Genomic DNA, 16,176 nt, shown 5'->3' on the forward strand with positions numbered 1-16,176 from the left:
ATGTAGTTTTGTATTTAGCTTCCAAACAGTTTTCAATAATTAACTGAATACCTTTGGTTAGAATAAACAAACTTCAGTGGGCTTTAGGAGTCTGAAATAACATGAACATTTAAAAAGTAGGTTGCAGACTGTTGCTAACTTTGCTACTGAGTGTATGAGTCAGATCTTTGAACCATTTAGAGTCTGATACTTGTGCGTATACTTAACATGTTTGAAAACACCCCGGATGTTTCATCACAAATAAATAACACAGCAATATCCCTGTTTGACAAAGTTCACTGTCACAAAACTTAAAAACTCAACACAATAATCGCCAGCTTTTTTAAGTACTGTTCAAATATCTGAAAAACTTTTTCTGTAAATAACTTTTCTCTGCAGTTATTTTCCACATACCACCTCCATGAGTTCTTTAACAACATATGGATTTAATCAAACAGAAAACAGAAACATTATCAGTTCTGGTTGTGAATTTAAAGACAGACACATTTGATCTAATAAAGTTTTATTTTCTTAGAAATGGCCAGTTTCCTGTTTTCTTTTTTTTTTTCTTTCTAAGAAAGTATACCCCTTTTTGAATTCCAACTAGCATCTACATAATGGTTATTGAATACTTCACAATATATTAAGTCTAGATGTTATGGTACATGCATACGATTCAGGCTGCATGAGGAGCCACAGTCACCACGATACACGGGGGAGAGGGAGGGGGGAAGACGAGGGAGGGGAGGGGGCTGCAGATCGACTCTTTAGTTCCAGTTCAAAGGAGCTCTGGCGCCTCCTATTGAAACCCTCTCCACAAAACACTGACTGCATCAAATCATAAACATATACACACATACACACAACTTCCACTGTACACAACACACATTTACACACTCGCATACACACCTTTATACAACTGTGGAGCCCCTCCACCTGCCGTTTAAGCTAATATACTGGAGAGGGTTTTTAGTGTTTAAACGAGATTCTCTTTCACAGAAAGAACTTCATCACTGGGACGTCTGGAGTCTCTGCAGTCTGATGAGTGTCGGGTGGGGAGGGGGGACGCTAACCAAAGAAAAATAATAATAATTATAATAATAATATATAATAAAATAAAAGACATTCAAATACAGTCAGCTTTTTGCTTGAAAATACAAAACTACATGAGAAAGCATTGAAATAAAATCCATTGATCTGAACATATATTTTTTTTAAAAAAAGCCCAAGTGCTCCATCACACACACAATCTTGCTTTTTATCCACACATGACAGAGCAACATCCGCCCATCTGTTGCCTAGTTACAACTGCCTGGGAAGCCAATGGGGATGGCAGCTGCGAGGAAGCAGGAAGTCTCTTTGACAGCAGTTCATGTGAAGAAGAAGAAGAAAAAGAAGTGGGCCAGGGAGTAACACAGGGGGAACTTTATACGCATCCATCATCAGCCCTCATCTTCCATCTTCTTTGTCTTCAGACTGCAATAAGAAATACTCGAGCGAGGAATCTCTTGTGGCCTTTCTGTCCGCCTACTCTCAGCTCCACAGCTTCCCCTAGTGGTGTCTGCCCACACTGCAGCATGTTTGACTGCAGCGACAGGAAGCTGCTTCCTCTGCAGCCAATCTCACCTCGAGCCCGTCTGAGAGCACTGCAGTTACAGAGTCTCTCTGGGTCCTTATGGCTGCACGTGGACGTGTGTGTGGGTGTGTGTTACTGTGTGTGTGTGTATAGCTGTGTGCAATGTAATGTGTTTATATGCTTAAGTGAGAGGGTGTAACTAGACCAGACGCTTTCAGTTATGTTGAAGCGTGTTGGACTCGATGGGAGGTGCCGAGTCATACAGAGTGTCCGTGTCGTGTGTGGGCTCTCCGGCCAGCGTGCACGGGTTGGACAACGTCCCTGCTCCGCAGTCACAGAAAAACCTGAAGGGATGAAATATCAGAGCAAGTGAATAAGAGTTATTTTAAATAAGTTAAGAGTGTGGTTTTTCTTTTTATTGTAAGAAGCTATTTTGAGACAGAGCAACAGCATTTTCAGTCTTTTCTTTACGATTGAATAGTTCCTAGATTTTCCCCCTTTATTTGTGTCAATACCAAGAAAGTCTCACCGATCGTGCCGTATAAACTCTACATCGTGCCCTTGGTGGCATTTCTTGATGCAGTTTACACAGATGGCGTTCCTATCTGTTGTGTTACAGGTGTGACATCTTGGAGACAAAAGAAAGAGAGGTACATTGACATACAGAAATGAGGGAAAATATGACTTTTACATTTTACAAACAACTGACCTGACAATTACTTTAACCTTTGCAGCCAACACAAAAATATTCATTGATTGGTAAACAAAATGTAAATTCCAATTTTGATGGGGAAAAAAGTCAAAGAAGCACAATGTTTCAAATCTGTTCTTATAATCACATAGCTTTCAAATGGGTCTGTTTTCACTGCCATGTGTCTTAAATGTGTTGTTAGTATTTGTTGTTATTGATCCTATTTGATAAAGATCAGGCACGTAAAATAAACAATTGAATGCTGGACTAGGCAATTTTTGGCATTGCTGCATTAAAACAGACTTAATATCAAGCTGATGTATACATAATTCCCGAGCAACTATTTTTAAAGTTGATCATCTTTTACGCTTTGCTAAAAATACACATATTGCAGTGAACCTTTGACACATTACCTGTAGAAGTCGTGCATGGGGTAACTAGTGTAGCTGGAGATCTTGTAGAGACACTGTCCTCTGCTCACCGCCTTCTCGATCGCATCCTGATTATTCAGAATCTTATTATCTGATGGCAAATTAACAGGGGGGTGTGATTAGAAAACAGATACAACAAAGCTTGTAAGCAGACTGGACAAAAGCGAAAAAAAATTTAAACACAGCAGCATGTTCACCTTTCATGGTGACGTTAACTCCCGAGGCCAGAAACAGGCCTCCAAAGCGGTTGTTAAAGATCTGGTTTCCCTCAAGTGTGGCTGTGGCGTGGTTTGTGATTTCAATACCTGGAGAAGACGACAGTTTTTCATAAGCACAAAATAACAGCAAACTATTTAAAATTGAAGTCATGCGTGTTCAAATCAAATGGATTTAGAGGGAAAAATCTTACCAGCAGCAAAGCCGTCAAAAATGCGGTTTTTGCGGAGGATTGGATGGCTGTTGGTGCTGATCAGCACGCCGGCCTGAGCGTTTCTGAAGATATCATTCTCTTCCAGCAAACCTTCAAAGAAAAAAGGTATTTATAAATGAAACTGAAACAAACTCAAGCTAGACCAGAGAAAAATCACAACAGACACAAATTAAAGTCAACTAATATTATTCTTCTGCATTGCATCGTTTGCCGTACTTGCGGTCTTGGCACAAAAGCCTGACTTGCACATTTCCATCATAGAGAAACTACGAAGGGCTGGGCATGAAACCAGTTTGTTTCTGGCTGCTGACTCAGAATGAATGTTGGTACTTGAAGGACTACTGCGCTTGCATATTTGTCCTTCATTTTCTGTAGGAGTAAACATAAATATCCAATATAATCCTCCAAGTGTCATATGCCATAGTTTAAAGAGCTCAACACAGAAGCATTGAGCCCCCATTGCCAACTAGCATTTTGACTGTTATTTAAGATGGATGTAGACACAACAGTGCACAAAGGAAAGTATCTGTATCGATTCCACTCATAAATTAACTCTGCCTCAACAGGTATACAATATATTGTAGCACTTGAATGTAAAGATATAAAACTAAATAATAGGTTGAATGTTTAAGGTTTTCTTAATTATTTGGTTCCACAGATTGCGATGACGTACCTCTGCCTCCGTTGAAGATGCAGATCCCTCCATCTCTGCCATCATGGATCTTATTTCTTCTCAGGGTGGGGTTGCTGTCCGTCTTGATCCACACACCGGCCATGGCGTTGTCGAAGATCTCATTGTCCTCGATGAAACCAAGACCTGCGGTAAGAAACGGGTGAGATGTAAGAATCCACATCCCTACAAATGAGAATTAGAACAGTGAGAAAAACAAATACATACCCGAGTTGTAGACTAAAATCCCTCCATTCTGGCCTCCCCAGATTTTGTTGCGCCTTATCTTTGGATTGCTCCCCGTTCTGTCAAGATTCAATGAGAAAAAAGGGAAAGTTGGTGTTAAAGTCTGATGAATAATAATCTGGTTTACATTTTTGTATTTCCAACCGGGGAAGAAAAATGTCCTTACCTTATTTGCACACCAGAGTACATGTGATTGTAGATATCATTGTCTTCCAACACACCGTGCCCATTGTCATAGAAATACACACCAACCTATGAGAAGACAAAAAAGGACAGGTCTTAGAGGATCATTTCTTAATAGTTAATCTATTAAAAAAAACATTAATTACATTATACATTGTCAGCCTTTCTAGTGCCATCCAGTTTTTCTTCAGCTGTGAAACTGCTGTGTGCTTTGAAACATAAGAAAGAAAAGTCTAGTACGGTGAACTGAGATGTTTGATCCTGGAGTGACCTGGCTGGTGCACCACTGAACTGCAGCAGTTTGCAAACATTAAGAGGAAGACGTACTTAAGTTGTTATAGAAAGGCCTGTAAGTATGTAACGCCCATCAAAAACAAAAACATTAAACTACAACGATGGGATGCACCTCAGACTTTAGCGGTGATAAACATTCAGCTCTTCCGGGGTCGCACACCTCATTCAGACACGGACTTCCTAAAACTTATAACTGAGCTGTAGTGACACCCAATCAATACAAGAAGCTACATTTAAAAGGTTTTATAAAGATACCGCTATGTTGGCTTTTACACTGAGGTTCAGGTAAAACATGGAGTCCAAAGTCATCTGCTGGAAGAACTGTGTCACGACACAAGTACCCAAAACCCTAAATAACACCCATGTGTCTTTTACACAACCATCAATCTAAGCTTATCTGACAACTTACCAAAGTTTAAAAGCAGCTTACCTTTGACATTAGACCTAAAGCTACGTCTAAAGAATCACCCCTAAGATACCAAGAAATTTAAGGTTTAAGAGGCTTCAAACGTAAATACGTTTAATATTGTTAATTGTTCTTTTAAAATAAACTATTATCTCTTGAATCAAGCCTGGAATCATCTTTACCATGGTACCAAGAAAGAGCTGAGGACATAAAACTAAAAAGCATGAGATTTAATTAAAGGTATTTTTTTTTTTCAGGGGTTCAATCATGTCACTTTTACCTGTTTGCCACTGTGGATGCGGTTCTTTCGGAGGACCGGAGTGCTGCCTGTGGTCACCCAGACTCCAGCCAGTGTGTTGCTGTAAACCTCGTTCTCCTCGATCACCCCCTGACCTTTCTCATGCTGGGAAACAAAACACAGATGAGGCTGTCAAGAACTGATATATGGGGTTTCATCTTTCTGACTTTCTGACATCAAAGTTACATCCTAATCAATCAAATGCATCATGGACATGTTTTTTAAAAAATGACAGGTTTTTACCACATAGATGCCCCCATGCTGTCCATCGTGGATCTTGTTGTGCCGTACAATTGGGCAGCTGTTGGTTCGAATTTGGATTCCCGCCAAGGCGTTGCCATAGATATCATTACTCTCTATCAATCCCCGTCCGTCTCCAAATATGTACACCCCTCCTTGGTTACCGTTGAATATAGCATTTCCCCTAAAAACAAAGGATTACAAACTGTGAGAATCTTACAACTACATGGTCTGTATCAATATCTTGTCCATATAAAGCCCCCCCCCCCCCCCCCCCCCCCCCCCCCCAATACAGGATCACTATAAATGCAGTCCTGTTTGAAGTGTGTCCTCACCGTATCGTAGGGTCACTATTGGATGTGATCCATACCCCAGCAAAATTGTTGGCATAGATTTTGTTCTCTATAAACTGCCCTCGGCCTTTCTCGTGGACGTAGATGCCGCCTGTTTGCCCGTGATGGATCTCACAACGCACCACTGTTGGGTTGGCGTAGGCCTTCACCTCGAAGCCTGCTATACGGTTTCTGTGGATGTTACAGTTTTCAAAGTAACCCTGAAACCCAGAAAGGAAGAAGAGTTAGACGAGTCTGTGGTGTCACTCATAGTAAGAACATACATGTACGCAGTGAAAGCTTGTTTACCATGCCGTGATCGAAGGTGAACACTCCGACATCTCGTCCATGATGGATGTGGTTACGTCTAATGATGGGATTACCGTGGTTTTTCACCCATATTCCTGCTAGTGCGTTGTTGCTGATTTCATTGTCTTCATAAATGCCCTGAGAGAGAGAAAAAAAACAAAACAGAACCTCTCTGAACACTTCTGCCTGCATGTTTTCAAATCATTAGTGTAACTATCGTGGAGGGAAACGTTAATTTCTTACCTGTGCATGGTCTGTGATGTAGAGTCCTACGTTCTCACAGTCACTGATGTTGCAGTGTTTGATGGTTGGACACGCCCCCTGGCCGCTCACACACACAGCTGAACCCACTAAACATTAGAAGAAAAAAAAGTTGTCACACTACAGCAGGGCTTCAAGTTTTGATCATTCACATCTGTCCAAAAAAAAAATGAGCAGATAAACACAATCCAACCCTCAAACATACTCAGTAAAGTCTCATCATTACTACAGTCATGAAATAATTTCCTGCTGATTGACACACGCACGCATCAGACACGTGGGCCAACTGCAGCCAAACATGTTATTCTGTGTTACCATCAGCAAGCTAGAATCCTTATAATAATAATTTAGACTTATATAGCGCTTTTCTAAATACTAAAAGAACCATAACAGGGATGATGACACAAAAATGTATTATTGATGTACCGGTACATAAAAATGAAAGTGCTGCCAAATCATGCATCGTAAAAAAACAAGAGAGAGTATCATAAAACAAAAAAAACATAATTCCAGATAATAGAAACAAAGCACAGGCAGAGATTTAAAGTAGCACAGTTTCTGTTTTTAACTTCCATTAGAGAATGGAGACCGAAAACCATAAACAGGCTAAATAACTGTCATTTCCAAGTCTGTCCAGAAACTGTAGATTTGTACGTGTATTTCTCCAATTTTTTCTTTCATCTGAAATTGTTTGAACTGCAAGCAAAGTAAGAACATCGTCAGGGCAGCTGCAAGCAACAGAACAAAGCAAGGTTGGTCATTTGAAACGCAGGGTCTATCTTCCCTCTTTCATGATGGTGGGCACAAGTTGCATATCTGACATTATTCTCATAATGAAAACAATATGTATTTAACAACTGTGACATCTGCATTGCTGGGGGAAAATTCATTCACAACCATCTCTCGCAACACATGATGGATTGATTCCTTGATGTTCAAGTGGTGAGACTTTTCATGCTAGATGGCCGTTAAAAGACTACAAATATGAGAAACTGAGTGACATGACCCAGGTGGAAAGACACTATGTGTTTAGAGAGATATATATATTACACTGTGCAGTACTGGATAAGTGCTGCACAAACAAAACAGCCTATTTTGTTTTCCTAAAGAAAAACAAACAGTCATTATTAAAGTTAATAAAATATATTAAAAAAACACTGCCTTAGATTGTATTTGGGTTTCCAGTCCAAGACCCAAATTATAAATATAGTCCCTCATATCCTGGGACATAATGAACACTCATTCATCACACATCGATTAACCACAATTAGGGGAGCTGTCCACTTTACAACTATAGCAACAATGGCTCTGAGAAGTAAAACAGACGTAAACATACACACAAAACACCCAACAGTTTCATGCAAAACAATGCAAGACGCCTGCATCCAATGCTTATTCACTGAAGCATCAGTCAACAAGATGATCGCTACACAGATCTAATTTAGAGCTGCTGAAGTACAGGTGATTACTGTGTGTGTGTGTGTGTGTGTGTGTGTGTTACCTGTGCACGTTGAGCGGATGATGCAGTGGTCGATGTTAGGGCTGCAGTTGACTGTGATCTCCAGACAGTGGTGGGCGTTATGGTGCTGCGCCGACTTATCGTCAGGATTAAACTGGAGAAGAGGAGCAGCAGAGGTCAGACATTAGCCGCGCTCACTAACAACGCGTCAAGCTTCTCTCCACCCACCAGATCCACACTGACTCTCCATACTGGAGGAATCAGAGTAACACATACAAGTGGCTGATACAGTAGCAGGACATTAACAAGAGACATACAGTAAATCAATATGTCACATATTCATGAGGTGCAATGAGGTTACAACAGATGGAAAACCACAACACCATAAATGCTTAAAATAAATTGTCTAAAATGAAAAACTTACAAAGAAACTCAATGTGATTTCTTTTGGTTATCAGTTTAACAACATCTCAAACACCAGACAAAAACTAATCTTTTGACCTGGTCTGTGTAAGAGGCATTGTGTGCCACCAAGTTCAACTCACTTCTCTTAACCTGTCTGAGCTATCTACTCCCAGAGATCTTTAATTTAAATGGATCTTTAAAATTTCAATGACTTCACAAACTCATAAGTTAACCATATTTTTATAAGTTCAGAGAGCACAAAGTGTTGTTTAAGAATGGCCAAACAAGAGTTCAGAAAAAAAGGCATCTTCATTTACTGTAACGGATGGAAAAGAAAAGCAGCAAGGTCTTTAAAAATAAGTGTTATTTAAGTGGCTCACGGTTTCTTTTTCCAATGTGTCATCTATTTTGACCAGTGAGTTCATTGAGGGAGAATTATCACTCATCATCAATTAACTGTTCTTGAATGATATGTCCCACAATGTCCGATATCAGCGCGCATCTTCATTTGTTTAAAGAATTTGATGCTTTTCTTTTCATTTTAACGGTTCATTTAGAGTCTTTGGATTTTGGTTGGTCGGTTGGTGAAAGAAGAAGTTCTGAAACAACACTTCGGGCTCTGGGACTTGGTTCTCACCTATTTTTATTCATGTTACATTGACCTAATGATTCTTCTTAAAATGTTCAGTAGATTAACTGTAAAAAAAAAGGTAGATCAGTGTTTGCAGCCCTTTTTTGAAGTTTACAAACAGCGATAACAAAGTTCCAGAGAAACACACTGTCTAGTTTAGTTTGCAGGAGCTTCATCAGAACACCCATGTTTGCTGTTTGAGTCATTTGAGATTGTTGCTTACTGACTCTACAAAATGTTCTCTTAAAGCCAAAGAAACCAGGAAATAATCACAATGATTTGATCAATAACCAAAAATAAATAATAATCTAGAAGCTAAGCTTTAGATTTCATCTGTGTCTATAATTATACTACAGCCATCCACAAGCTGTGTGAAAGATAGAACTATTAAGAGTAGGTTGAGATCTGTGTTTACCTTGATGGTCATGTATCCCACATAGGTGTCATCTGCTCCCTCCATGAAGACGAACGTTGAGTCTCTGGTGTTCTCTATTACCACCTTGTCTGCTACTTTACCGGGAGCTGAAGACAAAGCAGAGAGCACTCACTGACACCCTCACTCTGTCTTAGATGAGGTATTGATTGCATGCAGAACAAGCATCGTGAAAATGTCTAACGTACTTTTCAGTGAAGGAAGCACTCTTACCTGCACCGATCATGGTGATGGGGGACTCTATGTAAATCCACTCGTCTGTATAGATGCCAGAGTGCACGAAGATCAGACCTTCGAAATGAGCCTCTTGTACTCCACCCAGTGCGTCTTCGATGGTGTCATAATACTGCAGGAGAAAGACACAAACACTTTCAGTTAGAATATACACGAACTGTAAGTCATCAGTAGGTAGACTGGAAAGGAGGATTTGTCTTTGACTTACCAGCATATTCTCTCTGCCTTTGTATCTGCCGGGGTTACTGTAGAAATGCTCCGCAAAGCCTGGTTTTACATGGGCACCTTTATACTGCAACACAGAAAAACCACAATGGTCAAAACAGTTCCTACACATGAACTGGTCCAAACTTGACCAAAGTGGTAACCTTTCCAAACAGAATGTAAAACGTTTTTGAACCCTCAAGGATAAAATCAGAGATTGAAGGACTTATTTGATTTCCTTTTCATGTTGAAACATTATTTATTTCCACATTAAAACACAGGATATTATACTCTGATTGCAATTGCCATTATTGCATTTGAACTGTGATAAGGAATGTGACGGAGATACAGACCTTAAAGTAAATTCCCTTCTTTGACGCAGATATTTATGTTAAACTTCTCACTGCAAATACTGCCATATGCAATTTATGAGTATAATTAATCAAAGAACATGTTACTTATAAGATTGATTTTCAATTGCTTACAGCTGTATCTTTTTTTAAATATTGCTCAAATGTGTGCTATACAAACAGTTGCCATCAAAGGGACAGTGAGCATGGATTTTGGCTTGAGAACTTTGTTAAACAAATAAAATATTATTCCCCCTCTTTGCAGACTGAAGATGTATACGGCTTGTAAACTTTTCACTCAGACATTTTATTCCACAAGTCGATTACAACAAAGGCCAAACGTCTGAAAAAATTAATGAACTTTTGTGTAGAAAGGGTACGGCTGCTTTCATGTTTCCCATATTACGTGTCCCCTGGCATGGTGTCCATAAATGTTTATAAATAACAAACATCCACAGAACAACAAGGCATTGCCATAGAGCTACAGATTGAAGAGTTATTAGAATACATGGAAGAGTGTTAACAGGAAGAAGGACTCAGCTCAATTTGCATGGCTGCGCTCAATGTTTTGAAATTAACTGAACACTATAATCAGTAAGCATTAGGGCTGCTCGATTCTTTCAAAAATCATAATCATGATTGTCATGATTGATACTGAGATCACGATCATTAAACACAATAACTCGTTGATTTTACAACATCTGCATCACAAGCATTTATCAAACACTCTGAACACTTTTACATTCTGAATAAATGAAAATACATTAGCGACAAAGTATCATATAGCCATTAAGTCTGTTTTGGTGTGGTGGGGCTGTAATCTTGTGGCTAAAATGTAACAACAAACCCTTTGAAACAGCTCCCACACACATGTATGTGGACAAAAACATACAACACAGCATCCAACACAGAAATCATTTAATCACGATTGTCTTGTTTTCATGATGGTCAATAGCCAAAATAGTAATTGAAACTATTAATTGCTCAGCCCTGGAAGTAAGCATGATAGTCTCCTGAGGATCTTATGACAATGTTAAGTCCACAACAAGCATTATATTAACATAATATGGTAATGGATTTAACGGCCAGACATGAAGTACTACGCAATGTTACTATTGACACAGCGATAGAACAACATTGTGAACACATGTAAACAAAACAAATGGATGTGTCTGTGGATGAGCTAACAGCATTCATTGAGAGAATAAACCAGTTCTGGGAGCGGTCTGACGTTTTATCAAATTTTCTCCAGTCAAAAAACTATTTCAAGGATCAGCTTTTAAAAAGATTTAACAGAATTGCCTGATTCTGTTTCGAGAGAACAATAGCATAGGAATAGAAACAAAAAAAAATGGAGTACAAAAAAAGTTAGTCTTATGACTAAATTTCCCCAGTGAAACTTCAGAAACAAACTTCTAATGAGTGTCTTTCTAATGAATCAAGGTAGGATCTAATACCAAAGCTTTACAATAACAGCACGTTGCTTACTGTTGAAAACTAGAAACAAATTAGACTATTGAGAGTACATTCCTTCTTTATAACCATAAATCACCACACAAACGTAAAAGGCAGACTTACCAGCTGTTGGAAGCTCTCCTTCCAGGGGTTTGGGTTTTCATGCTCCTCAGGGCTGACCTGGTAGAATCTGCCGGGCTCAGGGTGCATCATGGGACGTGTGTACTCAAAAACCTCCATATATAGACGCTTCCTATGATAGTAAATACCATTTAATATTAGTTGTAGTCTTTATCAGAATATTTAATATAAATCAGGAAGTTTTCATCTCTTCAGCAGCACTGACCATAGGATGGGGTCATTGGCTAGCTGGCTGAATCTCTTGCATACACAAGCTGCCTGACAGAGATCCTGTTCCAGTAAGTAGGAGAAGATCTTCAAAACAACCTCATCTGGAAGCTTCTGCTGCAGATACTGTTCTGCTGGGGCTGCTAAAAACACACAAATACAGACATACAACTCGTGATTTAAGATTTAGGATTTTTGTCTTTCCTCTGAGCACATGCAACTGTGAGGTTATGTAATTTGATAGATTTCGGAAAACACAAAGATTTACGAGTACAAACATATAACTTAATTAATGGCTCAACAAAGAGCTAATGCTCTCCTTGCTCCAGTTGCGGAGCTTTGACACACACCTGGCAGGTCGTGGCTCTTACCGGACACTCGTGCCCGCTTGGCTCGATGGCCAAAGGCTTCTGTTGATGAAGTGGAAGCTCCCTGTAAAAGAGAGGAATAAGATATTAGCTTCATGCCAAGATTAAAGCACCAAGTAAGCAACTCTGAAATTGAGCACCGTGTCACACAAAAACATCATCCCATTAAAAGACGAAGACACGTTATCAGCGATTCTCTCTTGAACAAAAGCAAGATTCCGCAGAGGTGCACGGTGCAATGTTTACAGAAAATATGTTATAGTCTAACCTCCATTGGGCCCTTGCTGGGGCAGGCAGAGGCGGTAGCAGAGGCAGCAGCGGTTCTCTTGGGAAGCAGGGTCTTGCGTCGAAGCTGGTAGGGACTGTTCTGAGCTCCTGGACCGGACTCCTCAATAGCCATCTCTGCTGCAGCTGCTGCAGGAGCCTCCTCATCTGGACAGAAACACACAAGATTATTGTCTGTACAATAACACGAGCACTTGAATGCACAGAGCTGCCATAATGAACATGCAATATATATGTGATACAGAAAACTCAAAAAAAAAAAAAAGGTGGAAAATTGCAGCACTCCTCTTCTCTTTTTTGTTATGCTCTTCACTCATATTTCTCCAGCAGTTGCATCTAAAGCTGACACTCCTTACTACAAATGACACAATGGTGTGCACAAGGCTAACATGCAGTATCCACAGTGCGCAGGCTAACACACCGGGTAACATAGTGGGGTAAGGCAAGACAAAGGTTAGTGATTGATAATGACAGATGCAACCCCCCCCCCCCTTCTCTGCAACCACTTTTTTTTTTTTTTAACGTCTAGTCATTCTCAACACGTATCGGACTGTGTGTGTGTGCATTTTGGCCAGACAAGATCAGACTCATCTTTATAGCTGGGGCTGTCAAAACGTAAACCCGATCACAGGCGAGCGGCTAAATGGCTACAAACTGAACTGCGTAGCTTGCAAATCCGCGGTGTAAACAAATCGAGGCACCGCGAACAAGGAAGGGGGGAGATACGGGTCTCATTTCTGCAAGGCTGCAACAGCTCGAAAATGGGACACAGTGAATTCACTTTAAAAAAAAAACAACAAGTATCAGCAGCTGATCTGTGTGTGTGTGGGGCCTCTTGTAGCCGGGGCAGCTAACTAACTAGCATTACCCCCCCCCTCCCCTCCCCACCTCCATTCGCTGCTAATGTTTTTGTTAACGTTACACCCCAAAAATGGCAGTCCAGAAAGACGCCGCAGATTTTACACCCTCGGAATCGTTCGTGACAGCTGGGAATGCAGCGCCCGAGTAGACCCGAAGGCTGCAGTCAGAGCATGGGGCCCTTTTTTTTTTTTTTTTTTTTTTGCTGGTATTATGAGGCATTTATGTTGACCGTGTGGTTAAATACGCATTACGTTTTGTGCTAAGACAACCACCCCCTCCACCCCCCTCTCCCTCCTCCAACATCCCGTGTAACCTGGTGGAGCTAACTAGCGCTGGTGGTGGCTAGCCTCGATCACTCACAGCCAAACAAAGCGCGGCCTGGCCTAAGCCACAGAGCGAAGAAGAAGCCTCGGCTTTTCCTTGCGTTCGTGGGGTTGAACCCGTAGCAGCGAGCTCGGGATGATTAAACAAAACACCCGACTGTTGCCGCTTCGTGTTTAACCCCCCCGCCCCCCCCCAGCTCACCGCACCAAGGGGGGGGCCACCCTTTGCTTACCTCTATCCCCGTTGTTCCGTTCGGGCTGCACCGGGCGCGGCCTCGACACTCGCCTGGGTCTCCTGTTGGTGGCTCTGACGGAGTTCATCTGGGGAGTTGGTTGTTGGAAAAAAAAAAAATAGGTTCGCTATCCTCGACCACCCCGCTTTGCTAAATTTAGCCCCCACGACCCGAGCTTACCAACCCGGACAGTCGCTATTTTTTCCCCCCCGCTACAACCCAAAACAACTGCGACCAAAAACCCGCTGGTATTTTGGGGGGTGTAATCGCTTTTTTAGCCTCTCCTCCCTTGGTTGTTACAGCTCTTCCCCCCCCCTGTATCGCTGCTCGGCTGCCAGCTTCGTCTCAGACTGGAGCAGGAGGAGCCATTAAACCCACACGGGAAACAATCGCGAGAAAAAAAGAAAGCGCAAGAGCCTTCTGTCGACCAATTACAATAGACGTTTTATACGCTGTTCCTTGCAGCGACCAATCAGGAGCTCCGTTTCAAGGACTACTTGATAAACCTTTCTGTTGGGGTTCGGGATCGGTCAAGCGGAGATTTGATCAGTGATCAATGCATGGGCACACCACTGGACTCAATAGCTAATTAAAATACTGCAAATGCTGTCGTTTATAGTCTACGTTAAGAGCATTTCACAACAGTGTATCATATTTACACAGGGTCGTTTTAACCCTTTAGAAATGTCAAAGAGCACAACCTTGGATTTGCCTGATTGTCTGCCTTTGTAATTGAAAATATAGGCCTATGTTATGGAAACAGCAGTTATGGACTTTTTTATATATATATTTAACTGGCATTGGAGTGACAGATGTTTTAAAGAGCATATTTTCTCTGCATATGGAGGGCCAAACTTAAGTAACATGATGGAAATGTGACAGCAGAAGACGCATGAACTGAGATGCTGCATGAGACTTTATGGTAATGTTAATTGTAGAGCAAAAAATAAATGTTCAATTTCTAGATAAAATCTAATTATAACTTAGAGACTGAATAATGGAAGTAGCCTGTGTATTTTTTTAATGTTTAGTTTTCATGTAAATACAACATTAGGCCTATTATGTAATTAATAATGGATTTTTAAAATCAATAAGTGAAGAAATTATTTAGGCCTTTTAAACGCTGACAATAGGCTATTACTATTGAGCTGGAATTAACCTACAAGCAGTTGCACTCACATGCTGGTATGAACTAATATGTAATCTTTATTACAATGATATGTTTTTTATTGTATATGTCAATAGAAACTATGTTTTAAGTGAGTATTAAATCATAGATTAAGAATGAAGTTTCCTCCGGGAGATAGGCCTTCACGTTTTGTTAATTAGTATCATTTTATACAATTAGACCACCAGAGGGCATCATTGGGCTATAAAACGATAAAGCTCGGGATCTCAAACTAGAAAATGACTCTAAGCCTAGTTTTGCTGAAATGTTTTATGTAGGATTTAAATGTCGTCTCCTTTTTTTTTTTCCCACACGGTGTCTAAAGATTTAAGATTTATTCCCACACATTTCAACACCCAATAAAAGAATGATGAATGTGAGTAATCTGTGCACAGAAGTTTGAGGACAATTATGCCCACATTACATTGATTTCTTTAGTGCATGAATAAATAATAGTAAACTTGATCTTCTCCAGGTTTTGTCTGGGAAATAATACAGTAAATGCAGGAAATAGCTCAATGTCTCGTGATGATGTGGCCTTTAGTTAGAAGAAGGGAGGGACATATGTGGATTTCCTACCTAAATGTTAAAGTAGTTAACGTCAAGTATCCCATGAGGAGACACAACAGCAGCATAACTTGGGAAAGATGTTTATATTAATGGCTTCTTCTCTTGCCGTAGACCAAAATGTGTCCCAATACTCCACTGCGCTCAGTCTGTGGACTTTAATGAACTTCAGCGCTTCATGTGAGCAGATGAGGAGAGGGAGTTTTTCTGGAAGCTTTTTTTCATACATTGAGCTGCAAAGAAACATCTCACTGAGACCAAATAAAGTCAGAACTTAATAACAAATATAGCATTTGTGTTGCATGTCATCTTTGATGCAGCTATTATGTCTTTTTTAAATGATAGTGCACGTTAGCAAAGACTGGTGGTTTACACAGACACACGTTATTGTTCAGTTGAATCTACTTTAATGCATGTTTTTGTGTCTAAATGTCTTTAAATATTTTTATTTATGTAATGTTATAATAAATAAATAAATAATTATTATTAATTAATAAATCTTTTGT

General features: G+C 40.2%; 1 protein-coding gene across 4 annotated transcripts; it reads right to left on the minus strand.

Annotated features, from left to right (window-relative positions):
• Positions 1-485: 485 nt before the first annotated feature.
• fbxo11b (F-box protein 11b) lies at positions 486-14,291 on the minus strand. 4 transcript variants are annotated; one of them, XM_020646216.3, is made up of 22 exons: positions 13,936-14,291; positions 12,502-12,665; positions 12,216-12,297; positions 11,864-12,005; positions 11,641-11,770; positions 9,717-9,800; positions 9,488-9,620; positions 9,257-9,363; positions 7,848-7,959; positions 6,329-6,435; positions 6,086-6,223; positions 5,780-5,997; positions 5,448-5,628; positions 5,187-5,309; positions 4,190-4,275; positions 4,006-4,082; positions 3,781-3,924; positions 3,087-3,197; positions 2,875-2,982; positions 2,660-2,768; positions 2,085-2,183; positions 486-1,899 (listed from the first exon to the last, which is right to left on the minus strand). In XM_020646216.3, the coding sequence occupies exons 1-22, from the start codon at positions 14,021-14,023 to the stop codon at positions 1,770-1,772; spliced, it is 2,673 nt and encodes an 890-aa protein (XP_020501872.1). In that variant the 5' UTR covers positions 14,024-14,291; the 3' UTR covers positions 486-1,769. The 4 variants fall into 4 exon arrangements, with proteins under 4 accessions (XP_020501872.1, XP_065805577.1, XP_020501873.1 ...); XM_065949505.1 differs by having other exon boundaries at positions 12,237-12,297; positions 13,936-14,290; XM_020646217.3 differs by having other exon boundaries at positions 11,864-12,008; positions 12,237-12,297; positions 13,936-14,290.
• Between the last annotated feature and the right edge of the window lie 1,885 nt (positions 14,292-16,176).

Source organism: Labrus bergylta, chromosome 21 (assembly GCF_963930695.1).
Source record: "Labrus bergylta chromosome 21, fLabBer1.1, whole genome shotgun sequence".
In the NCBI taxonomy this organism is placed as follows: domain Eukaryota; kingdom Metazoa; phylum Chordata; class Actinopteri; order Labriformes; family Labridae; genus Labrus; species Labrus bergylta.

What these genes read in the sequence shown, in the direction of transcription:
- fbxo11b (XM_020646215.3), bottom strand. Translation starts at nt 14,023, where the DNA reads ATGAACTCCGTCAGAGCCACCAACAGGAGACCCAGGCGAGTGTCGAGG. An exon ending in ACATCACAGACCATGCACAG is followed by an intron (nt 6,224 to 6,328) that starts GTAAGAAATTAA and finishes TCTCTCTCTCAG; the next exon opens with GGCATTTATGAAGACAATGA. An exon ending in CCCATGCACGACTTCTACAG is followed by an intron (nt 2,184 to 2,659) that starts GTAATGTGTCAA and finishes TTTGTCTCCAAG; the next exon opens with ATGTCACACCTGTAACACAA.